General features: G+C 33.8%; 2 protein-coding genes and 1 pseudogene across 2 annotated transcripts; 2 read left to right on the plus strand and 1 right to left on the minus strand.

Annotated features, from left to right (window-relative positions):
• The first annotated feature begins 997 nt into the window (after window positions 1–997).
• On the plus strand, window positions 998–9,205 carry LOC133183308 (uncharacterized). Its single transcript, XM_061318267.1, has 4 exons — window positions 998–1,132; window positions 7,171–7,425; window positions 7,576–7,752; window positions 8,839–9,205. The coding sequence occupies exons 1-4, from the start codon at window positions 1,078–1,080 to the stop codon at window positions 9,063–9,065; spliced, it is 714 nt and encodes a 237-aa protein (XP_061174251.1). The 5' UTR covers window positions 998–1,077; the 3' UTR covers window positions 9,066–9,205.
• Window positions 9,206–15,048: 5,843 nt separating this feature from the next.
• Window positions 15,049–16,103, minus strand: LOC133182434 (uncharacterized; annotated as a pseudogene).
• Window positions 16,104–19,757: 3,654 nt separating this feature from the next.
• Window positions 19,758–22,405, plus strand: LOC133183309 (lysine-rich nucleolar protein 1-like). The gene is made up of 3 exons (XM_061318269.1): window positions 19,758–19,846; window positions 19,980–20,023; window positions 21,070–22,405. The coding sequence occupies exons 1-3, from the start codon at window positions 19,809–19,811 to the stop codon at window positions 22,251–22,253; spliced, it is 1,266 nt and encodes a 421-aa protein (XP_061174253.1). The 5' UTR covers window positions 19,758–19,808; the 3' UTR covers window positions 22,254–22,405.
• The last annotated feature ends 4,431 nt before the right edge of the window (window positions 22,406–26,836 follow it).

A 26,836-nucleotide genomic window follows, 5' to 3' on the forward strand; every position in this document is an offset into this window, starting at 1 on the left:
GTAATATAAATTCATGTACATACCTTGACCTCTTGCATGCAGAGGGTATAATTTATACATTATAGGTAATATAGGTAATGCATGTCTGTTGAAGTATAAATCTGTTGAACATGTTTCCCAAATTGGCGCCCAAATATTTGCAAGGAAAAATCATATGGTTAATATTGTGACTGGAAAGTAAGTTAGGCTTAGGTCTACCTAATTTTCTGATAAAAACGTTATTGTGAGCTACCGACGTACAAAGTACCCTATATATATAAGAATTAGGAGTTTTTCAAAAATCTTCATATGTGTACGAGTAGATATTGTGCATATTTCATAGTCACTCCCATCTTAATCACTAAATTAATATTTAAAAAATGTACGGTCTACCCCAATACTTTTATCTGGAAAAGGGACATTTTTTTTCATTTACTGATTTGGACGAGGAGGGCTTGAGGTATTATTATATATAAGGTATTATTATATTTAAGTTATCAAAGATATTAAAGCACGACGACTATTAAAGTTAAGCTAACAATTTTTAATTTTGATTCCAGAAAAATGACGTCATAAACGTGTGAACTTCATAGCCGAATGAAGGAAAAAAATCTTGAAAATTGTATAAAAGACCATTATAGATTACTGAATTGAGTAAAAAAGGGCAGAACCATAGTGTGCTAGTCATTTAATTTGTACTTCTTTGTCAAAAAAAAAAAAAAAATCAAAATACATGTACTACACAGGCCTCGATACCTCACCAAACTGAAACTATTCCCATTAGTATTTTCCTCTCTTTGCAGTCATTCACGTCATCCTGGTTTAATTATCTCTTTAATATAAACATTTTGATCAAATGCGTCTATGCTGAAGCGATCGCTAGAAGTGAATGATGATATTGAATTTCCCGGAGCTAACAATTTTAATGAATAAATTGAAGACAACAGACAGGGGAATTAACAATTAAGAACAACCTTTGAGATTCGATTCCTCATTAATTTCAAATGTTAAAACATCAGTGATCAAAAAAGTGATCTTTATTGTAATATCATACCGAGTCTGTGCACAAACAGAAAACAATGTCTTTCTAGGGAGAAGATGATACTAGGAGCAACACTCATCCTTTTTCTTGGGATTATATCAGAATCAGACGGTAAAACAGACTTCTTATTTTTAATTATGAAAAAATATGATAATTAAGATTTGAACGTAATATATCTATTTGTTGTTTACTCATACATTTTAATATTAAACTTATAGATAAGGTAAATATGCGTGTGAAACTGGTGGTAACGCGAAAGAGAAATTTTGCACGGTTAACGGGTAGATTATACAGTTTCTCCTGTCTCCAAATCCACAAAGTGAAATGAGACAAACTGCCATATTGACAGATCGACCAGGATATATTTACCTGCTTCCAAAATTCTCAAGAGCCCTCCAGAGTTAGTCTAATCCCCCTTCCCCATTCCACCAGGAGAAATTTTATTTTTAAATATTAAAATGAAGTAGGTTAACAATGGAATTCTCAAAGTCGAGGAACACTCGTGAGACCCTAGCTGCGGTGGACACACCCTTTACCCCCACATTATAACTTGGAACGTTTTGAACTACACTGTATTGGGATCCTTTCAATTAAAATTGACCCATTTATTATAGACGTATTAATTTGAATGTAGGTTAATAAAGGTGGCGCTCTTACTAAAAGTATACAGAATACTGAGACAAAAGTAAGTCAAAGTACTGCTTGCACAGTTTTTGTCCGATGTAATATAACGGATACCAAAAAAGTCTATATAAAGATACAATATTCTTAAATCTTCAAAAGTACTTGATACAATATTAACATTCTTGCACTCATTGTGCTCCTTTATTAACCGACCTGTTTTTATATTCATATGAAGCAGAATTTATTCGAAAACTGCTACATGAATAGAACAAAACCTTCAACTCGACATTCAGATATATCGACGACTTTTTATCAATGAACAATAGTTATTTCCATTTATATTCGACTCGATTTATCCTAGTAAACTTGAAACAAAAGACACCACAGAGTCTGCCTCATCTGCTTCATATCTGGGTGTTTTAATGACCATGACAAAGGCCAACTAACAACTAAATTGTATCACTAATGAGATGAATTCAGTTTTTCCATCGTCGACTGTCCTGACTTATGTAGTAATATTCCGTTATCACCTGCATATGGTGTTTATGTCTCCTAACTTATTTGCTACTCAGGAGAGTACTCTGGGTATGACCAGGTTTTAAACCGAGGCAGGCTAGCCACTACTCACACATAAGTTGATGTTACAGGGATTTTCAATAACCTCCTTTAAAGTCAGCACTCCGTAAATTCTATGGCCGTTATAATGACCTTATAAGCAAATATATATCATTGGGTCGTATTTTTGGCCGACTTGTTTCCTACCAATTGTTAAACCTTTGTTTCTATACTTAATTTGACTACGGAATGTTCCGTCCACTTGATCATTACATATAGGGCTCATGGCGGGTGTGACCGGTGTCGGTGTCGACGAGGGATGCTTACTACTAGGCACCTGATTCCACCTCCGGAATTTCCAGGGTCCGTGTTTTATGTCCTGTTTACAGATTTGTATTGTTTCAAGTTCTTATGAGATCAATCACTGTTCGTTATCTTCACCCTTTTTCATTTTACTACCCGTTCGTAAAAAAAAAAATATTTTTAAAAATCAATTTCCTTTAATAGTATTTAATACTGACACGTTTCATAGACATATGACCTGCAAGTGTAGTCTACAAGAAAAACAAATTTCAAGTGTAATACTCGTCTAACAATGTTAGTCTTATTAAATTAAACTTGGTAGAAATGTAAAAGTCCATAAGCAAACATTGCCTTGTAGCTGTTCGAAGTCCAAACAACGAAGTTAAAGTCTCTTGACGTTTTTGAACATTGATTGATCCACAATTATTTTCATTTAAGGGTAATTTTTTCTTTCTGTCATATTGCTAACGTAGGAAAGCTGCAATGCTGAAACTGGACATAAATAGTACACATAGTTCTACACTTGTCAAAGTCATATCCAAAGAAGAATTGAGAACCAAATTATCACGAGATTTTTTGGTCATTTTTGTTCAACATAATTTTAGACTATGTTTCTGTCATTTTGAAATATTTAATGGAAGGGGCTATACGTTATATAATTTTTGTTGTTGAATGTCTTTAAAAATATAATTAGAAAATTATACGTTTATGGAGGTATTTTAAGAAAATTCACACAAACTAAAATTTAAAGAATTTATGTCCTTTACCAAATTAGACATTTTAGCTCACCTATGCCGAAGGCTTACGTAAGCTTTTCTGATCAAAATTTGTCCGTTGTCATCGTTGGCGTCATCGTCGTTGTTGCAAACTTGAACATCTTCTTTTCCGAACCAGTTGACCCGGCAATTTCAACAAATCTGTCCTTGAGAAGAAGATTTAAAAAAATCTTTGTATTTTTTATGTAGAACTTTGATCATCCTATCACCGGGGATCATGATTTGAACAAAATTGAATCTACACTACCTGAGAATACCTCCATATAGATATAACTAATCATGGCTTTGCTGTTCGTGAGAAGATTTTTTCCTATATTTTCCTATGTAAAATTTTGATTGCCCATTGTGGCCTCCGGGGATCATAATTTGAACAAAATTGAATCTACACTACCTGAGAATGCTTCCATATAAATTGACTAATCTTGGCTTTGCTGATCTTGAAAGATCATTTTTAAAGATTCTTTCTATATATTTGTATGTAAAACTTTGATTGCCCATTATGGCCCCATCCTACCCTCGGGGGGATGATTTGAACAAAATTGAATCAACACTACCTGAGGATGTTTTCATATAAATATGACTATACATGGTTTTGCTGTTCTTGAGAAGAATATTTATAAAGATTCATCGTATATTTTCCTATGTAAAACTTTGATTGCCCATTGTTGCCCCATCCTAGCTACCCCTAGGAATCACGATTTGAACTACATGTAACTTGAATCTACACCATGTAAAAAAGCTTTCACATATATATAGGGGATATGTCTGAAAATCCTTTCAAGAACAGTAGGACAATGATGAGTGATATCAATATGTATATGTAAACATCATCAGGTAGTGCGGTCACTTTGCAGATTCAGTTTTCATCAATTACTGTCCATAGGGAGTCGGATAGAACCACTAAAGGGGAGCAAGCTTTTATTTGGAAATAAATAGACAAGGAAAAAATGTCTTTCAAGAACAGCACGGCCATGATCACTGATATTAAAATGCAAGCATCCTAAGGTAATCCAGACTGATTCAAGTTTCTTCAAATCACACAATCCCTGTGTAAGTTTAGGCCACAACAGGGGTCAAGATTTCAAAAAGAATGTAAATACGTAATGATTTTATTTTATAAAATTCTTTGAGAAAATAGCATTTAAATAGAAAAAATTTCAAAAGTTAATGGATTTCATTTTTCTTTTTCAAATTATGTATCCTAGAGTTAGAAGAGAAGGACTAAAGTCAAGGAACTATTTTTTTTACCTTATGAATGGTTACTTCTGCAGAACATGTGAAAAAATTGGAAAAAAAAATTTTCTTTTTAATCTGAAGATGAAGAACAGCAGGGCCAAAGTGACTCTAGTGAGTGTTGTGGCTTCAATTTAAATTTGTATTACTCATTTATGTAAATTCTCCACAATTTGCAAAAATCTCACAAAGATTGAAAATATTTCCCTGTGAAATTGCATACACACACTAAAGAGGGCAAAAAGGATCATTATCTCAGACTATTATAACACAAATTTTCGATATGAGTGGGTCTTCGCTCCATTTTATTGAAGGGTTATCCTCAACGTTTGCGTAAAAATGTACATTTTTTGGTTAACAAAAACATGGAGTAAAGACCCACCATACCTTAAAAATACACTTTTATGACACAACATTCGCATCTATCCAAGAAATACTTGAAGTCCATTTAGTCAAGGGTCATATCACAAACATTATTCAAGGTAGTACACAACACCCATGATATCTGTTTTAACGCTTATCTTATAAAGTACACAGAAAAAAAGAATAATTTCACTATAATAAGCTGTGACATGTTTTCACCATATTTTGAAGAAAAATTAGAGACATCCTATATATTGGTCATTTGGGACTGGGAGCCTACATTTTGTATCGTGTTTATGCCATCTACATGCCATATGAATGTCTGTTATTCAATGCAAAGTAATTTTGATCCATTTAGAGTAGGGACCTGATATTTAAACATGTTTATAACAGGTGTCCATTCTTTTTGTACAATAAAGGTCAAGGTCATATTAAGAGGTCAAAGATCAAATATAGTAATGTCATCTACTGAATCTGTTCATTTTTTTTGCATTTTGATTTATTTAAAATCGCTAAAATATCTGAACCCGCTGGTTCAAATATCCTCATTTTGACATATTTTAATCTGGGTTCCATTTCAATTATTCTGTTGATTTTGTGTAAAAAATCCAATAATACATTTTCTTTTCTGATGACTTAACGTGTGGCATATTTACATGTGAATTTTCAATTCCAGGGCTATGTATGTTCTATTTTTACATCACATTTTACTCAAATGTACCAGTATCAAACTATTTTACTAAATTTTAATACAAAAAGGTTGCCTTTATAAACAGCATCACACAAGTTTGCAATATATTAATTGGTTATTTTTAAATAATGGACAATCTCAGGTCGGCTGTTTAATTTCACAATTTTCTTACAGGCGTCTGATAGGCCATTTTTCAAACTATGTGGGCAAAAGATCTATGGTTGAATTTCTTTCATATTACATATAAAGACAGATTTTGTATCCTAGAACAAAATATCAAAGTTTAAACAAAATTGAAAATTGAGGAAAATTTTGGTCTTTCTATTGTGTACTACGTTAAATGCCACTATTCATCAGGAGCTGCGTAAGCGTAGTGGTTAGCGCGTTTGATACTCAGGATTTTTATTGCTAGGGTTCGAACCCCACGAATACCACATTATTTTTTAATAACAGAATAATTTTTGCCAAGAAAATTTTTCTCAGAAAAGTTATGTTTATCACGATTTCATAAATTTCAATAATGAGAACTGAATATGATTTTCATTTATCTGAAGCTATAGGCATTCTGCACGCCGGCCTTGTTCACCCATCTCCTTTTAAAAAATGCATAATTTGGTAGAGGACATGTATATTGAATATGATGTAGAAAGACATAATAAAATATTATCTTCTTGCACGACAGTAAGTTTTTAATTGCTGAAATAAAGCTACGATCAGTAGAACTAGATAAATTATGTTTTAAACAATATCGATGCTAAAGGATACAAAAAGTTGTAATTCCCTACGAAGTACCAACGACACATTTTATATTTACATGTCTGTCAGTCTGTCTGTCTAAAGAAGAGAGCGGATTAAAATCCATCACTTGAAGGATGAAAATTTCTAACATCATAACAAGACACTTGTTTTAGTGGGGATTCGGTACTGATATAACATCATTAAGGCACAACTACTGACGTTTTAATGCTACATGACAGTGCTAACAGATATATTTCCGTAACAAAATCACTAGCGTTTTGGAACCAGTACTTAGCAGCTTTTATCTGCAAGAATTTCATTTTTTGCCGGGTAAAGGGTTGTCAATGTAAATTTTAAAGAAGTCATTAACAACAAGCATTCTGAGAGTATTGCATTAGCAATACTAGCCCCCTACCGGCAAGTGTAATCTGGTTCCCGTTAAAAATTGAAAATGCCATAATTCCGTCGAAATCAATGAAGCGGAACGAAATGCAAACTTATCAAGGTATAGTCACATACCAAAAATCAGCTCAATATCTGCAAGCGTTTAGAAAAAAATTGCGGAAAACCTTGGAAAATTGAAATGATCGTAATTCCGTCAAAAATAATTGAAGCGGAACGAAATGCAAACTTGATATGTAACTCTTCAAGATATACTCACATACCAAAAATCAGCTCAATAACTGCAAAGATTAGAAAAAAAAGTGCGGAAAACCAAGTGGAACAGACTGACAGAGGGACAGACAAACGGACAGTTGGACGGACAGACTCAGAGGAAACCTATAGTCCCCTCCGGTTTCACCGGTAGGGGACTAAAAATGCATAGTAATTTGAGCAAATGACAGTGCGTTATTCATTTATTTCAGAACAGGAGAGGAAGCTCGCTTCCTTTCAGTTGACTGATGGGGATGTATTTACTGCTGCATCAGTAGCCACCTCTGGCGTAATCTCATCAATAGATGGCGCTAGTGTGATTGGATGCTGCCTCAAATGTGCTGAGATCGGCATTTGTACTGGGATTTTCTATGATATCACGGCAAAAGTCTGCAAACCTTATTCATTTCAGAATTATACGTCAATGACTATAAATGGCATTGAAAACTTCGTCAAGATTGTGCCAGGTGCGTGTAGGCCATTCTTTCTTTCTTTCATTCATTTTTAGTGGAATATACTATTATATTACATTTTACATTGCTTACAATATTAGTAGGATGAAAACTCATAAACTACTGCAATATTTAAAAAAAATGAGCAGCATAATATATTTACAGATTGTGAAAATCAGGGTCATGTTTTCAACAGCCAGCATAATCTATGTTTTGAACTGTTTGGCAACGAGTTACCATGGAATCAGTCTCGGGACGCTTGCGTGGGAGTCGGAGGACAATTGGTCTCTCTGGATACAGTAGCCAAAATTAACTTCATGACAAACTACATTGGCACTAAATGTAAGCGTCTTTGTGACTTACTCCGGATAAGTTTTTAAAAATGCTTCATAAACAAGCATTCTGAGAGTATTGCATTAGCAATACTAGTCCCCTACCGGCAAGTGTAATCTGGTTCCCGTTAAAAATTGAAAATGCCATAATTCCGTCAAAAATCAATGAAGCGGAACGAAATGCAAACTTGATCTATAACTCATCAAGGTATAGTCACATACCAAAAATCAGCTCAATATCTGCAAGCGTTTAGAAAAAACTTGCGGAAAACCTTGAAAAATTGAAATGATCGTAATTCCGTCAAAAATAATTGTAGCGGAACGAAATGCAAACTTGATCTGTAACTATTCAAGATACACTCACATACCATAAAATCAGCTCAATAACTGCAAAGATTAGAAAAAAAGTGCGGTAAACCAAGTGGGACAGACTGACAGAGGGACAGACAGACGAACAGCTAGACGGACGGACAGACTCAGAGGAAACCTATAGTCCTCTCCGATTTCACCGGTAGGGGACTAATAAAACATCCTTGGGGACTAGCACACGTGTACAATTGAAACTCTGAGGATTTTCAGAATTGTTGGCTGAGTGGGAATAAACTTTCCGACAAGGGGGGGGGGACCAAAACCTTGAATGTTTTATGAAGAAAAGTGTTTATTTGGCCTGTTTATACCGTTTTCCAAAAATGTAGTAAAGCAATTTATTGTCAGTTTTTTCTCTCGAGTATATACTTGACAGGTACGACGACAATTCCTAAAACGCAATAGGATCAAAGTATGTTTACGAGGTCGGAATCTCCAGATGGGTGCAACTTTTATTATAAATATATAAGATTCAGAAAAAAATATGTTTTTCTCATAGATAATTGATGAATGTTTATCAAATTGAAATACTCACTTCTAAAATATCTAGATTGTAATCTGTAATTATCAAGTTCATTTTTTCCCCTTTTAAGACTAAATTATATAGTCATTAATTTTAGATAATGAAAGGGAATTATAGACCCGAGTTTTTTGCCTTTCAATTGATTTCTTTTTTTAATTTCAAGGCTGACTGTCAATTTAAATTGTAAACAACTCATTTTCTCCATAGACCCTGACATCACTTTCTGGCATGTTGGAGCATCAGACGAAGAAATCGAGGGAGACTGGATGTGGCCAAACGGATCTCCAGCTGTAGGCATCAGAACATCAGATAATGAGACGGAACGGGAAGTGAGGGATTGTAGCGCCCTCAACCGAAACAAAAGGGATATCCAGGAAGTGAAATGTCATACTTCAAGAAGACGCATTTGTGAATGGTCTAACTTGATTCATTAACATTTTAAACCAAAAAAGTACATAGAAGACGACTTTAATATATTTACGAATGCAGTTATAACAATAGGTTATATGTGGCGAGTATGCTGTAATAACGATTGTTGCTCTCCTAGTTTAAGAAAACCATCGAAACACTCTAATTTACTCTTCTATTATTACTCCTCTTATCTGTGTAAAGCCGACAACGTTTATAGATATTTACTGACTACAGCAACTGAAGACCCCCCCCCCCCCAAGTAAATGATAAAGAAAGGCAAAAGCACTTATAGAAACTAGAAGACAACAGGTACAAAACAAAATAAAAACGGGACGACCAAAGAAAGATGACACCAGTCACGAACGAGGAAAGACAGTGCTTTAAAAAGACAAAACATAAAAATATACGACATAAATAAAAATAAGATAAACGACAAATATTAAGAATAAAGAAAAAACACCACAGTAAAAAATAAAGGGAAAAAAACAACTATTACTGTTAAAGACAAGCTACAATATTTGTTAAACAAAGATAGACGACAACATAATTATATACATATACTTTGAGCTATATATTAATTGAGTCGAAGACGGATCGATTCTAACTGAAAAAGGACCCCCTCCCCCCCCAAAAAAAAAAGCCAACAAAGATAGAAAGACGTCAACAATGTATAGACAACAAAGACTGTACATTATATGAATATAGATCATCGGAGGAGAACAACTATAGTCGATGGTGCAGTTCGATAACAACTTACGTAGGAGGCTGACGACACAAACATGAAAAAGAGGCCAAGGGGCCACAACGCTCACCTATGACCCTGCTTCTTTTCATCAGCAGATTTCCCCTATATATTCCTATGTAAAATTTGATCACATATCATGCCCCCCCCCCCCGCCCTACTCCCAGGAGTCATGATTTGAACAAACTTGAATCTACACTACTTGAGGATGCTGCCATTTAAATATTACTAATCATGGTTTTGCTGTTCTGGAGAAGATTTTTTTTTTAAAGATTGCTCCTTTTTATATTCCTATTTAAAACTTTGAACACATATTGTTGTCTCATCCTAAGCCCAGGGGTCATGATTTGAACAAATTTCAATCTACACTACCTGAGGATGCTTCCATATAAATTTGATAAATCATAGCTTTGCTGTTCTTGAGAAGTTTTTTTTTTTTTTTTTTTTAAAAACTTTTCCATATGTATTCCTATGTAAAATGTACTGTAAAATTGATTTTTGGGGGGTCAAATTTTCGTGGTTTGAGGAAAAAATATTGGTTTGTGGGGATTAGATTTCGTGGTTGAAGAGGTGTTGAGTTGTTACATATTCCAACTATTACATTCAGTGGAGAACATAAATTTTTGGATCTCTTCATACCACGAACATGACGAAAATTAAATTCCCACTAAAATGAGGGATTTCACTGTATCTTATAAAGCTTTCACATAAATTCATCGTTTATTTTGTCCCAGTGGTTCTTAAGAAGATTTTAAAATGACACAACGCAGTTTTCACTATTTCTTAATTATCTGCACTTCGAAGAGGATGTGGCCCTTCATTTGGACAAACTTGAATTCCCTTTACCCAAGAATACTCTGTGCCAAGTTTGGTTGAAATTGGTCCAGTGGTTCTGGATCAAGAAGAAAATGAAAATGTGAAAAATTTACGACGACGATGACAGACAACGGACAAGTTTCGATCAGAAATTTTTAGGCAAATTTGGGTTTGGGGTATAATGTGATGTTTTTTCAAACGGTCTGACGCTATAAATCGTTTCCATATGCTTTACTTACAATATATACATTGCTTCATTTCGCTCCAACGCATTTTACTTGAAGAATTTTTACATCTCTAAGTGCCTAATATTTAGATTTTTGCTAGCCTCCTCTACTTTCGGTAACAATCGCAGTGAATTTAAAGATAAATTTTGATTGCTTAAATAAGCTATAGAAAATTATCAAAAGTGAAACATACGCAGGGGCGTCGGCAAAGGGGCGGCAGGGGCGGCGGTCGCCGCCCCAATAATTTTGCCAAAAAAAAAAAATAAATAAATAAAAAAAAAATAATAATAAATAAGAAAAATGGAATTTTCAATGAGAAATACAGAATAACAAAAATTGTAATGGCGATATCTGTGGTCAATGGAGCGGCACGAATAACGGCAATCTGTGATTAATGGAGCGGCAAAGTGTGAAAGCTACTGTTTGTTTATAAAGACGCAAATTGGGATGTACGTATATACTGTACCTGTATCTGGCATGTGCAACAATAAGCATGGTATCCATCGCTACTTGCAAGTTTGCTACAAATTCTTCTTCAGGCCCACAGCTAGCAACGTTTTTGGAAATTCTATGTTTTGGGAGCAGGGTGGGGGTTCTCCAACTTTTTTTTTCTTTTCAAATGCTGGAGTTTGCCCGAGTTCAACCTAACTGCAACAATTCAATTCAATTCAGTTTGTTTATTTGCCAATTAAGGACCCTCATGGGCAAAAAGAAAGTACATTGTAAACACCTGTGTATTTTCATATAAATGTAATACAATGCACATACATACAAACAAAAGGTTTGTATGAAAGGGGGGGAGCAAGCAGCGTCTAAATGAATGAATTTTTACACATCAAAACTTAAGCAAAAAGACTTTTCTCAGAAAACAAGTGGAGAAAGTGGGGGGAAAAGTTGGAGGCGCCCCCCCCCCTTCTGCGTATAACAGGCCTGTTCATTATCTAACTAATCGGTCGATTAGTGTTAGGAAATCTTTGATGAATCGAGTTGTAAACAATTAAATTAAAGCAAAATACTTACTATTTAAACAACTTCAGTCGATATTTTTTATAATGTCATACGTTTTTCTGCATTTCAAAAATGGAGGTATTACGAAGATTAATCCCCCTGCTCAATTTTAATTTCTTAATTATGCATTCTTTCGGCAAGTAAAAAGACACATTATACGAGCACAATAGTAGAAAATTATATGTATTTTAATATTTACGTATACCTCGTCATAAAGCCTTCAAAGTTCTTTCTATGACGTTTCGGGAAAAAAAAACCCAACAAATTTAAACAAACTATCTCCAAGCTATTTAAAACTGACCCGGTTTTGTTTAATTTATAGTATATGTAACTTAAAACTCATAAAGCATTTTTTGTTGTTGTTGCATATTAAATTATTCTTTTTTAATCAGGATATACTTTTAAGCTATTGACTTAAAAGGAAAAATTAATATCAAGATTTTTGCAGAAATTTTGATTATTTAGTTTATGTCACAAAAAGTAGTTAGACCCCCCCCCTTTTCGATCTAGTTCGCCTCCCCAATGTGAAATACTTGCCGACGCCCCTGATACGACTCTATTCTGGTACCCTTCCCAGAATTCCGTTCGCGAACTCTACTACTGTAGAGAGTTCGCGAACGGAATTGTTGGAAGGGTACCTGACTAACACCGACTCCAGTAAGAGATTGTCAAAAGCTAAACATCTTTGACAAATTTTCCAGATTGCATTTTTTTATTTGAAGACCTGATTTTTGTGTTACATTAAGACCAATCAGAAATACCCTGATTAAAATATAATCAAAGACAATAACCGGAAGTAGAGCAGTCTAGCCAAAATTCTTAGGTACTTTGAGGTGTAAAGACGTCTATTTTTTCAAGTAAAATGCATTAATTGGACCGGAACAAAGCAATGTGTACATGTATATTGTAAGGAATATATATAGAAAAGATTTATCGCGTCAAAGCGTTCGAAAATATCCAAACCCAAATTTGTCTAAAAAAGAATGCCCTTCCTTAATTCCTTTTTTATCCATGCACATACTCTATATTTACATTAACTTACAGTATCCATGCGAACACCCATGACTGTCCTCTGAATATAGACAGACACATCCATACTCGCTTTAAAGGTCTGGCGACACGTTCCTCAAATATCTGATTTGTTTCGCTTCGTATATATAAAAACATATCCATAATATTAGCATTATCTTGCGATTTCTAAACTGTCTTAGAAAGTATATACAACAAAAATTGTGATATTGACAGTTCAACTGATTTCAAGTAGGATTAAATAGGAAACACCACCCTCTGCCAGTCTGATATCCTTCACAAATGCGTGTTAAGGGTCCTCAATTTTTTATGAGGAAACTTGTTAAAGTAGCAATACTTCAATGACAAATTCTTGGGAAAAATTATAAATTATTGAGGAACATGTCGTCTGACCTTAAACATGCAAAATGGACAAACAGGCCGTGAAGGGCTTTAAGATGGCAGGACTTCTGCAACATACAAACCTGTTATCTCATTGTTTAACAAAAATATGTTTCTAAATAAAGGATACATTATCATTAAATTATGTTTATAATTTGTGTGATTTTGTAGCCTGTAGTAAAGAGAGAGTATATAGTTATACTTAATTCTTTCTACCAAAATTTTTATTTTTCGATAATTTGTGTTTTCATTGTGCAGATTATAATTGGGGTTGGACCGTTAGATTGTTTGAGAATAACAAAATCAATACATTTACACCTGATTATCATCATCTGGGGTTATACCACTGATTAGTATAGTCACCTCGTTGACAGATCTACGTGTTGTTTTTTATCTCTGTACAGAATATTTAAACATACTGACTCAAAAATGGCATATAATTATCTCATAGTATTTCCTCTTCTTCTTCTTCTTCTTTTTTTTTTTTTTTTTTTTTTTAGAAATATTCTTAAAATGATAAAATACGTTTATAAATTCAACCTGTTGGGAAAGGCGGGGGGGGGGGGTTATTTGCATACATTACCGGAAGTCGGAATAGGCTTTTCAAAAGGTTTATCATAAATCAAAATCGAGACACCAAACATCGATGAACATTTGATTTCGTCGATCGACTCAACAACGAAATCCACAAAAATTGGTGTTCAACGAATAATGATGAAACCACAGTATATAGTTATGGATATACTATACACCCATACGTATGCAATGAATTCACCAATGAATTCACAGACCCAATATAAATCGCTTCAATACCATCTTCAGCAAAAGAACTTAGCAGAAATACTTAAAATACCTTACTCCTGATACAGATTAAAGTGCAAACAATTTTTCATAAAATTTATGTCTGACATGGCAGCCCTTACCGCTCGAGAACCCGACTCGTGAAGAACTCAAGTTTCTTCTACAGTCATATTAAAATTTGCATCAATACTTTTTAATATCCAGTTCAGGGAATAAGGGGCATTCTTTATGAAATCATCAATATTTCTGATTGAATTACTAGTTTAATTTAGAAAATGTCCCCAAGCGTCGAGCGATCGTTCTCCTTGACATGCTCTTCTTTACGTTAATTAGGCTGGATTTCGATAAAATATAATCAAAGTATTGTATACCGTGTATTAATACCAGTGTACAACTGCTAAAGATATTCAACGATTTTTAGTTACAGATGAAAACAAGCTGAACTTTTCCGACACAATGCATAGAACATTTGGGATTACCACGGTTAGCAACAAAAACAGAACCAATGTAATGTCTGTTTGGTGGTTTGGACATCTTATAACTTCTGCGTGTTTAGATAAAGATGGTCTGAGATTTAACGTTATTAAATCAGTATATATACAAAAATCAGTATCTCCCCCAGCATAAACGAGTAAACATGTACATTATACATAATATATATATTTGACCTAATTCCCGCGGACGGGGGTGGAGTGAGGTGAGGGTAGCCCAATATAACATAGCGCAAAAAGATGTCCATGCCTTACCTCCCTAAGCTACAAAAACATGAATCACACTACATATTTATACAAATACAAATACAAATAAATACAAATATTTATTGGCACAAACACAATTACAATAATTGGCAAAGGCACAACACATTATAAGAATCATCAATTGTTCATACATAAATATACAATATTTTAGTATAGAATGTGAGGCTATACATAATTATAAATCATACATCATTTGTATAATAATTATGTAATGCAATCATTTCTAGCTACAAGACATTTTTTAATAAGTGAGTGTGTTATTTTCAGTATTTCTGGACAATGGCTATTAAAGCAAAGCTTAACTTTTTGAGTATAAGACATATTTGATATTTTTCCTTGAAATAATTCATCAAGTTCCTTTCAAAAGTTAACCTATGTTTATTGTATTTATGGCAGCTGAATAGAAAATGAAATTCATCTTCAATCTCCCCTGTGTTGCAAATATTACAAAATCTTTTATCTGTGGGTATAGACAAATGTCTCCCTTTTTCTATGGCAAGGTTATGTGCACTAAGTCTCAACCTGCTAATAATTGATCTCTCTGTTTTCTTTTTTAATATATCAGTGTATCCACAGCGTTTGAAATTATTAAAAACAACTTGATAAAATTTTAGTTTTGATGAATTATGAATCTTTGCATATTCCTCTTGTAAGCAATGATCTGATATTCTTTGTTTCAATGTTTCTCAGAAGTGATTTTATTGAATTTTCTTTTTTGGTAATGAATGAAAATCCTAACTTATTGAAAATTGAAAAAATATTTTTAGTCCATGAGTTTGTTTTGACTGTTGCTTTATAGATTTTAAATCCTCAAGTATTCTTGGAAGTAATAAGATGGTTCCAAAATTTTATACTTGAAAAATGTATTCTTGTCTACAGGGGATGTCTACCTAAATCTGCTCTGCAGGGAGCATTAGTAGTTTTACAATGTACTCCTAAAATTTCCTTAATAAACTTCATGTGAAATTTTTCAATTATAGAATTTTCACCAATGTTATTATAAATACCCCAGATCTCACAGCAATAAAGAAGAACTGGTGTTATAATTGAGTCAAAGAGTTTTTCCAAAAGTTTACATGGATTATCCAAACCAATGGTTTTCTTAATCTTAAAATAGGCTTTTCTGGCCTTTTCCATAAGTACTGACATAGCTAAGTTCAGATTTCCATTACATTTCAAGGTTAATCCAAGATAACAAAATTTTGATACTGTTTGAAGAACACTTCCATTATATGTAAACTCATTGATGCAAAATTTACCATTTGAGTTAAAAAATAAGGACTTTAGACTTCTCAACATTGACCAGTAGTTTCCAATTAGAACAATATGTTTCAAGAATGTTCAAACAATTCTGTAACCCAGTTTTACTTTCAGATAATAAAACAATATCATCAGCATATAATAGACAATTTACAGAGATTTCACCAATTTGAACAGGATCACAATTGCCTGTTTTAAGGTCATCAACAATACCATTAATAAAAATGTTGAAGAGAGATGGGCTTAAGATATCACCTTGCTTAACACCACATTCAGATGTGAATGATTTACTGAGACCATTAGCAAACTTTATCTTGGTTTTTGTATTCTCATACATAGAAAATATAATATTGAACATATTGGTGTGTATATTGGATTTCAAAAGTTAATAATAAAGTCCAACCCTCCATATAGTGTCAAATGCTTTACGGAGATCGATAAAAGCTGCATAAACCTTTTGCTTTTTGTTTTTATAATAATCTGTTATAGTCTTAATTGTAAAAATATGATCTGATGTTCTGCTTTTTTCTTTGAAACCAATTTGATTTTCACTAATTAGTGATGCATCCTTGATAAAATCTAGCAATCTGAAATGAATAATCCGATTAAAAAGTTTACCTAGGTTTGATGTAATGGATATACCTCTGTAATTACAAGGATCAAGTTTGTTACCAGATTTATGTAAGAGTACCAGAATACTTTCATTCCATAAAGTAGGAAATTGCCCTGAGTTCAAAATAAAGTTGAACAGCTTTTGTAGTGGCTTCAGTAATACACTGCCTCCATTTTTTTAACATTTCATTTGAAATAAGATCCATGGATGTACTTTTACCTTGTTTTAGATTTTTATGGCATTCATTATTTCTTGAGTTGTAATAGGGGGACTAACATCATTCTCTAGTTTCTGTTTTAAAACATTAAACTGTTCTGCAATGAATTTGTGGAAATCATTCTGATTGCTATTCGCAGTATTCAGTGTTTTGAAATACTGATAAAATATATCACAGGGAAGATCAGGAGAGTTGTTATGCATATTCTGCATTTTATCTAGTTTGTGCAACATTTTCCAAAATGTTTTGGGATTGGTATCAAGATTGTTGTTAATTTCATGACAAATTTTTGTTTGTATGATTTTTCTTCATGTTTGCATAGCCTTCTGTATTTAGACCTGTATGTGTAAAAGAGTTTTCTCTATTGACCATTAAAAGGATATTGATTTACTAACTTTTCATATTGTTTCACTGTGTTTCGAAGATCAGTACATGACTCAGTAAACCATGGTTTTTTGTTGCATCTACGGAATTTGGATTTTGGTATTTTTGCCACATATTTTGTTGAAAGTTTTGCACAATCTTGCAATATAGTGTTAAATGAGTTCACAATTGTGTCACTATTTTCATAATCAGTATCAATAAATTCAGAAAATCTTGCTCTGAATGTTGGACTCTTGATATTTTTAGAATACACTTCAACAGATTCTTTAGTCCAAATAAATTTTCCTGGTAAAGGGTCTAATTTACATACATTGCTAATTTCTTGTTCAGAAAAATCATTGACAAACAAAGAACAGCTGATTGGACAGTGGTTTGAAAATAAATTAAATTCATGGATTTCAAAATATCCAACAGACTTCATCAAGTCTTGGGAGGAAAGTGTATAGTCAACAAGACTGCTCCCATTATATGTGAAGCAGGTGTGTTTACCAGTAAGATCACCAGTCGCTCTACCATTTAGGATTCTTAATCCAGATTCTTTACATATGTTGAGAAGAAGTTTGCCACTATTGTTAGTGTGTTTGTGGTCAAGATTATTTCTTGACAATGTATTATCATATCGATAATTTAAGTCATCATCATTAACTCGATGAGAATCAATGTCAAACAAAATAAAGTCTGGTTGGGTGTTAGTGTATGCATTGAAGTCACCTTGAATAATTATATTTCCTAATCTACTATATTTCTCAATGTCATTAAGCAAAAATGAATATATTGATTCTAGATCGGTGTTATTTCCACCTGAGTATTCTGGTGAAATGTAGACTGCAGCTAAATAAATATCTCTATTTAGTTTAAAATAGTTACGGTCAAGTTTAATCCATAATATATCTGGATGACTGTTTTTCAGTGTAATTATTCCTTTTATAATACAATTCTTTGCAAAAATACATATTCCTCCTGAATGTCGCCTAGCCTTTTTTTGTTTTTTCCTACTGCTAGAGTGAACCAGTTGAAAATTATTCAGTGTAATATCTTTGTTAACATCAATATCACCCAACCAGGTTTCTACAAAACTGATAATGCTAAAATTGGAAAAAATATTTTGAAATTGTGGGTCAGAGGTCTTCTCACTTGTGAGGCCTTCAACATTCCACATACCTAATTTCAAAAAATGTTCATTATACCCTACATGTAACTGCTTTCTACACATAATACAAATATAATTTTATCAAAAAGAGCTGATGGAGATTCCATATATCTAATGTTATAGTCACAAAGTTAATACCCCATAGATAAAAGGAATCTGGAGGTGGGGGCACTGATTATGGGCCGATCCAAGGGGGCGGTGTGGCCTGATGACCGACTGGTGCGAAATGGGGAACAGCAGGAGAAATTCTTTCCATTTGTCCCTTTGTTAGAGATTTCAGAGTTGCCGATAGAGCTTGGGATACTGTCTTTATGCCAAGGGCTTCCTTTAAGTGTTTAACTATAGCTGGTAAACCCACCTTCATGTTCAGATGAATTTTATCATAATACATGCTTTCTGTGGGCAAAAATTCATCTATAATTTGTACTTCTGGAAATTGTTTGCATGCCAAATAGATTTCTGTAATGGCTTTATCAATGATTTCATTTCCAAAGTCTTTACGGTACAAAAAACATAGTTTTATTCTCAAAAATGTTAATCTTACCCCCCCCCCCCATGTAAGAGTATTTAAACTTAATTGATATGACGATCAACTTGAACAACAAGAACCTGGACAGCTGCAAGTGCCAGTGATAAAAGGAAAGACTTTGCAATTGAAAACCATTGACTTTCCCATAACAGAGCAATGTGTGCATAAAGCATAGGAGGTCTGAGGCATCCAAATAAAATGGTATCAGATTCTGTAAACATGCATAAATTACTCAAAATTTAGCGCGATATTCCCCCTTCTACGGAAGTTTGCAATTAAATCAGTTCAAGTACGATCGGGATCGGAATTTTATTATAAGAAAATACATCGGGTTCAGGATTCAATTTGCTGTGCAAGTGTGGGAGCTCTAGAGGAAATTCGAATTGTAAATAATATCCATTTACTTGTTTTTTAAGTTTCCACCAGAATCATAGGTGCTTGAGGACAGGAAACCCCCCCCCCCCCCCTCAATATAGACCCCCGGGCCTTTTCGACTTTTTTTTTCATAAACTATCTTTTAGTAACATATTTGTGATATAATCCATACAATCAGCCCGAAAAATTACGAAAAACAAACATTTTATAAAAATTCGTCACTCTATATATAATAAAAAATATAGAGTGACGAATTTTTATAAAATGTTTGTTTTTCGTAATTTTTCGGGCTGATTGTATGGATTATATCACAAATATGTTACTAAAAGATAGTTTATGAAAAAAAAGTCGAAAAGGCCCGGGGGTCTATATTGAGGGGGGGGGGGGGTCCTGTCCTCAAGCACTTATGATTGCTAGATGTAAATTTGTTTTACCAGTTGGGAAGTTGTCCTGCAAAAAATTGGGTTAGGCCCTAAATGGATAAAACACGGACAGAACACTCCAGCCTCTGCAGGTATTTGTAATTTGTCACTACATATCACATTGTTCTATCCGCTGGCAGCTGCTTACCGATGTATACAGGTTGTGTATTTGTAGTGTCATCCTTTACTATTTTTTATTATAATTTTTTTTTCTTTTATTGTAAGGAAGAAGCGCAAGAAGGAAAAGGACAGAGCTAAGAAACATAAAAGTAGGATAACTTTAGTTCAAAGATACTCACCATTCTAGTTAGTTAAATTATGATATCCTTTTGATATAAAAGCCAAATGATATAAATATAACAGCTTTATAATAATTATCCGGTCCAGCACTTTGTCTTGATTTAGCTATATAGCTTGAATTAGCTATATAGCTTTATTGTGCTATTCACAATAGCTTGGTAAAGCCCTAAATATGCCGTTTCTCATAAAAATGTTTTTGTAAGAAATTAAACAGATCGACAAAAGTTGCAAGTATTGACTATTCATGTATGAACTATAGACTATCAAAAAAGCATTTACCGGAGTCAAAGATAGTTTCAACATTGCAGCTTTTGGTTACTTTTAAGCAAAAGATTAATTTCCATTGTTGGATAACTGCACACCTTGTGTGCTTTGAGGCCTGGATATATAAGTATGATTGCTTCACATTGTGCTCAATTAAATTATTACCAACAATTATTTTGCTGACCAGAATTGACCTCCTTTATATACTAGTATTTCATTCAAGAAGTAACAGTGTGGTCACAAATCAATTGCGTTATATAGCTCCAAAACTTTTAGAACTTTGAGTACAAAGTCTCTCAAGAAGATGCAATTTGATGAGCGCTTTTTACATGCATTGTTTTCTAAAGAGTTCAAAGTTGAATTCATGCAATCACTGCACCAATTCAAGCTATATAGCTTAATCAAGAGATTGTGTTGGACCTGATTATAACGTCTATGCTCTCCAAAATTTTATTGTAAATCTGATGTAAAAAATGATTTCAATGAATTATATGGCATACATCATTAAATAATAAATTCTTATTACTTAGAACTTTATTTAATGCCTTTCCACAAGATTGTAAAGTCATGAAAATTAATGAATTACCATACAGAGAATACATGAACAATAAATATTATGAATAAATGAAATTCTAATATTGACTTGGAAATGAAGTCATGCAAAATGTATGTGATATGCAGAAGTCTCTCAATATGTAATGTAAATTGTAATTATTGCTGCAGAGTAATGATTTAATTTTTGTAACATTAGATTCCCAACAAGAGAAGAAATGTGAGGATAACAAAGGGACAGAAGAAATGACAGGAGAGGAATCACATGGTAGCCAGAAAAAAAGGAAGAAGCATGGGAAAAAGAAGAAGAAACAGGTGGAAGAGATGACAAGTATTGATTTAAATTCAGTATCAGATGACAACAAAAAGGAAAAAGATACAATAAAACAAACAGATCTAGATAAGAAGGCAAATGTAGATTCTGGTTTGGAAATTCACACAAAGAGGTCATGGAAAAAGAAAAAGAAGAGAAAAATGGAGAAAGATGGATCGAAGAGTTTAGTATCTGAATCAAATGCATATGAAGAAAAAGAGTGTGTTTCATTAAAGAAGAAAAGAAAGAAATTGAGTGAAACACAGACAGATGACAAGAAAAAAGAGGAAGCAAATAATACCGACTCAGAGGATGTTTTAACCAAAAAATCAAAGAAGAAAAAGAAATCAAAAATGGACCACAGTAAAACTGATCTATCAGAGACAAATGGGGAGACAGATATTGACCTGAGTTGTAAGAGAAGTAAAAAAAGAAGCAAGGAAAAACTTGAACAGTCTGTGCAGGAGAAGGAAATTGTCGACCTCAGTGTAATTCATGAGAAAAGAAAAAAGAAAAAGAAACACAACAAGGATGTTGAGCACAAAGAGGATGATAATGTTAAAGAGGCAACTGGCTATATTGAGGCAGAAAGGCTTGCTAGAGATAAATCAGAGAGCCCCAAAATCAAGAAAAGAAAGAAAAATAAGAGGGAAAAATTGGATACTGATGAAGAACCAGTTACTAAAAAATCTAAAGACAATGATGTTAAAGTTATGAATGGAGAAAGGGCAGGTCTCCAAAACTCTGAAACAGCTTACTCTGGTCAGTGGACTACAGCCTCACTGGGGGATGAGCAGAGACAGAATAAGTTCTTAAGACTGCTGGGAGGATTTAAAGCAGCCAAAAGTGAGAAATCTCCTTTGTCTGCCTTAGAGGGGAAATATGGTAATGTGGCCATGACCCAGAAGCAGGAAGGTGTTTATATGAAGAGCATGGAAGACCATTATGGAAAAGCCATGACCTTCAACAAGAACCGAGGGTTGGGTCTGGGGTTTGAGAAACCACCATCAGAAGGAAAGAAGTTCTACATTGACAAAAATGTGTCAAAATTGAAGAAGTTTGATGATTAATATCAACTGAAAGATATAAAAATGTAAATCAGTCTGAACTTCAATGATTTATAAATTCATGAACTACCCTTGTTAGTATACTAGATTTCAATTCAAGAAGAAATGAAATAATTTTTCTTTGAATATATATTAATTGCTGATGGCACATGATCATGTGATTAGACTAAAATCAGGTAATTTTTCTGCTCCTACAATGTCCTTATTTATTGTTCACTGATTTTGCGAAAAGGTGAAGATAACAAACTGATTAATCTTAAAAAAAAATACAAGCAATACAAGTCTGTGAACAGGGCATAAAACACTGACCCCTGGAAATTCCAGAGGTAGGATCTGGGGGTCGTAACATAAAGGGTACTTAAGTATAAGACCATGCTTAAGTAGGACTTAAGTACAGTCTTAGACTTAAGACCGTACCTAGAAGCATGCTAAGATTTGACAATCTTAGCAAAACTTAGGCGGCCGGTAGAGGTGACTTAAGTATGTCTTAAGGCCCTTTCAAAATTGGCGCACGATCATAAGCGACAAAATATTCGTGCGACAGAAAATTTTTGATTTGGATCGTAAACTGTTGCCAAAATAATCGCATATGAAAAAGTATTCGTACGAAATTTGCACCATCTAAACCGACCGTTGTGCATTAAATCTTGCGATATATCTTGCGTCTATATGCGACTGTTGTACATTGAAAGCGAGTGTTGAAAGATAATGCGATCGGATCGCGCGAGTGATCAGGTAATTGGACGATTGAACGTGCGCCAATGCGATTGGACGTTCGGCGCTCGCGCGCTCATGCGTTCCATGGTACGAATGCTCGTGCGAGTCAGAGGGGGTATATGAACCGGCCGTTTCCGAAGCCCTTCAGTTGATACATGTATAGTTGAATGTGAGAGAAGATGCTCATACAATTTATATATACTAGTGCCAAAGCATGACAAATTGAGGCTGATAAATTATGCAATGATAGTAAAACGTTGCAAGATTACACGAGAGACGTTGAGCAACAGTCTCATATTCGCAAAACACAAGCATAGACAGCTGCGATTCATCTTACGACCTTTAAAAATCGTGCATCACTCTTGCGAGAAGATAAAACGTTGTAAGACGTTCGTACTAATGTTCGTGCGCTGCATTGCGATAATTTTGATCGCATTCGGTCGCGTCTGAATAGTGTGCATGTCTACTATTTTGAGGAGACTTGATGCGACCACTAAAACGCATGCAACTAATGCGAGACATCGTGCAACGTATGCGAGAGCTCGTGCGAAGCTAAAACATTCCGATCGCAAAGTGTTGTAAAGTGCTCGTGCGCCAATTATGAAAGGGCCTTTAACTATCTTATACACAAAGTTAAAACTATTAAATGTTGAATCTCGACGTTAAAACATTCTGCTATTCATATTATGCATTAAAGAAATAATCTGTTGCTGTGTAATACTGGTATGTGAATTTTACATATTGGGGGGGGGGGGGGGGGGGACTGGGTGAAAACAGATTTATTGACAGGCGCGTAGCCAGAATAGAAATGATGTGTACGCAGAGAACGGCAGGGGGTTGGATGGGGGCCGGGAGGTCTTGAGCCCCCCCCCCCCCCCGAAGTGTTTAAGGGTTCTGGTCAGGCACGTAATATAGCTTTTGCCAGCCAGGAAAACAACTTTAAAAATTTTGTCAAGCAAGGACGAAAAAGGAAGATTGTCAAAATTCGAAGTCCTATTTCTTGTGTATGTGTGTTTGTTGAAGGGGGGAGGGGGTGTCCATCTTTCACAAACCAAATTTTTATTAATACATTACCAAATTACCATGATTTAACAATGGAGCAACAAACAGTGGGGGTCCACCCTTTCAATGTACATTTTCAATAGTAAAAGGTTAAGTTTTGGGAATAAGTAGCTCCCCTGATACTACGTGACTGCTGGTGAGGACCCAGAAGCTCCGGAGTTTTACCAAATATTTCATTCATTTTCTTGAAATATAAAAATTATGCCATTTAGTTTTTGTTTAGGAAATAAAAGACATAGTAATATTTATTGCTTTACCGAAAATTAATATTCCATGGAAACTTATTGTACATATAATTGAGGCTAAAAATTTAACCGATATATTAATTGGTATCATATAATCATTCTTAACGTTTAAAAACACGTATACGAAATTTTAATTGTGAACAAAAAAAATATCGTATTGTAAATCATACTAGTAGATCATAGCATTCAACGATGTGGCTGAAATTTAATTCAAAAAATTAAATTAAATTTGACAAAATAATGAATGATTTATTTGGATTTGAGAGTTATTAAATAAAAGATTTCAAATTTTATCATACAGCCATAATAATTTAAAATTTAGATCGACACTGTATGACACAGAATAATTTGAAACACGGATATTTGTTGGATGGTACTGAGATTTTTTTTCTCCGAATAATTCTCTCATTTTTCTTATCTTTTTTTCTCTTTTTTTTTTCTGAAAATGATGTGTACGCACTTGCGTATTTGCGTATAGGCAGCTACGCGCCTGATTGATCACTGATTCCAAAATCACTCTCAACATGGCATATATCTCCATGAAAAATTATATTTTTGGGGATACTTTTAAAAAATCGAATAGGTTATAAACACTACCTACTATAAGTAACTTGGACAAAGAAAATCATGAAATAGTATTTCCGCTGTAAAAATGTGAGATGAAATACACTTTAAGAGACAGAGAAATTATTGATGAGTTAGAAGACGATTACTAGAAAACTAGTAAAGAGTGTTTTTAAATTAGATTCAATGTAGAACCGAAAAACGCGGATTTAGACATGCATGCAGGGCGTAGTACCTTCCTAGAGAGAGAGAGAGAGAGATGTTTATAGATTAGGACACACGAAAAAAAATCTGATGAAATCAATTCTCCAAGATTCTCAATTAAATTGAAAAGAAGTAATAATAAAGTATTTTAATATCATAAAAAGTCTACAGTCTTTCCTTGCTGACATTAGCTGATACATCGTGGGGAAAAAAATTAAAAATGTCCAAATTGTTTCCACTTCTCTAACAGAGTTTCAATTTCAAGTAGATAGACGTTCGGTTATCGTGCCAGGTCTGCGACAATGTCAAAGCGAGTTAATATTTTTCAAAACAAAAGAATAACAACAAAAGGTAAACTGAAAACATTGCAGTCTCGAGTGATGAACAATATTCATGCATTTACATTGAACCACTATTGCCACTTGTGACCGTGTAATATTGGATTTCAAACATTAAGAATAATTTTTAACAGAATTATATATTAGATACGAAATCTAATCCGACTTAGTATAATAGATAAGTAAGGACGTCAAATTTAATATATATTTAATTCAAAACGTAAATGAATCTTTTTCAAGCAATATATGTAAATAAAGTGAAAAACTAAAAGTAAGTATTCCCTGTCAATGATCACACCCATTGTGAGCCCTATGTATTGATCAGGTAGATGGAATATTCCATAATCAAATATAGTATAAAAACAAAGGCTTAACAATTGGTATGAAATATGTCAGTCAAAATACGACCCAATGATAGATTATGATTGCTAACAAGGTCATTATAACAACCATAGAATTTACGAAATGCTGACTTTTAACAAAGTTGTAGAAATTCCTGCAACATCATCTTATCTGTCAATAGCCTGCCTTGGTTTAAAAATTGATCATACTCAGAGTTCTTGATTATCGAATAAGTTAGGAGACATAAACACCATATGCAGAAACAAGGAATGTTGATGATGGAAAAGCTAAAACCATCTCGTTTGTCAAACAATTGAGTTGTTAGTTGGCCCTTGTCGTCTATAGTCATTAAAACATCGAAATATGAAACATGTGGCAGACTCTTTGGTGTCTTTAATTTTGAGTTCACTGGGATAAATCGAGTCAACATATGAATTGAAGTAACTATTCTGCTTCATAGGAATATACAAACAAGTCGGCTAATAAAGGAGCACAATTTGTTCCCAAATTTCACCAGTTTGTTGAAAGATTACAATTAGTGCCATCGAATTTCAACAGTTTGTTAGTTGGTCTCGAACAACTACATAGATGTTGTGAATGAGGAGCTACAGGATCCTTTCAATACGAAGGTCGTTCAATAAGTAATACAACATACGATTTATAATAATAAATGTTGAAGCAGTTAATTTTATTATGCCCCCGTATCAAAGATTCGGGGGTATATAGTTTTTGCCCTGTCCATCTGTCTGTCTGTTTGTCTGTTTATCTGTTTGTCCGCAGAAACTTTAACATTGCCCATAACTTTTGATTGGTTGGAGCTATGGCTTTCATAGTTCACATGTGTATTCCTTATGACAAGACCTTTCTTTGGGTACCATCATATTTGACCTTGGAGTTTGACCCAGTTTTACAAAGTTTTACCCAACTTTAACCTTAGTCATAACTTTTGAACAGTTGGTGCTAGGGCTTTCATACTTCACATGTGTAATCCTTGTGTCAAGTCCTTCTTTTGGATACCAACAACTTTGACCCTTTGACCTTGACCTAGGAGTTTGACCTACTTTTGGAAAATGTTAACCTTGTCCATAACTTTTGAACGGTTGGTGTAAGGGCT

Source organism: Saccostrea echinata, unplaced genomic scaffold (genome assembly GCF_033153115.1).
Source record: "Saccostrea echinata isolate AGI-Se365-2 ecotype Australia unplaced genomic scaffold, CSIRO_AGI_Sech_v1 ptg000009l, whole genome shotgun sequence".
NCBI lineage: Eukaryota > Metazoa > Mollusca > Bivalvia > Ostreida > Ostreidae > Saccostrea > Saccostrea echinata.

Excerpts from the sequence above, each read along its gene's own strand:
- LOC133183308 (XM_061318267.1), top strand. The coding sequence starts at position 1,078 with ATGATACTAGGAGCAACACTCATCCTTTTTCTTGGGATTATATCAGAA. Across the intron at positions 1,133-7,170 it reads GATTATATCAGAATCAGACG|AACAGGAGAGGAAGCTCGCT; the intron begins GTAAAACAGACT and ends CATTTATTTCAG. Across the intron at positions 7,753-8,838 it reads AAACTACATTGGCACTAAAT|ACCCTGACATCACTTTCTGG; the intron begins GTAAGCGTCTTT and ends TTTTCTCCATAG.
- LOC133183309 (XM_061318269.1), top strand. The coding sequence starts at position 19,809 with ATGGATAAAACACGGACAGAACACTCCAGCCTCTGCAG. Across the intron at positions 19,847-19,979 it reads GAACACTCCAGCCTCTGCAG|GAAGAAGCGCAAGAAGGAAA; the intron begins GTATTTGTAATT and ends TTTTATTGTAAG. Across the intron at positions 20,024-21,069 it reads CAGAGCTAAGAAACATAAAA|ATTCCCAACAAGAGAAGAAA; the intron begins GTAGGATAACTT and ends TTGTAACATTAG.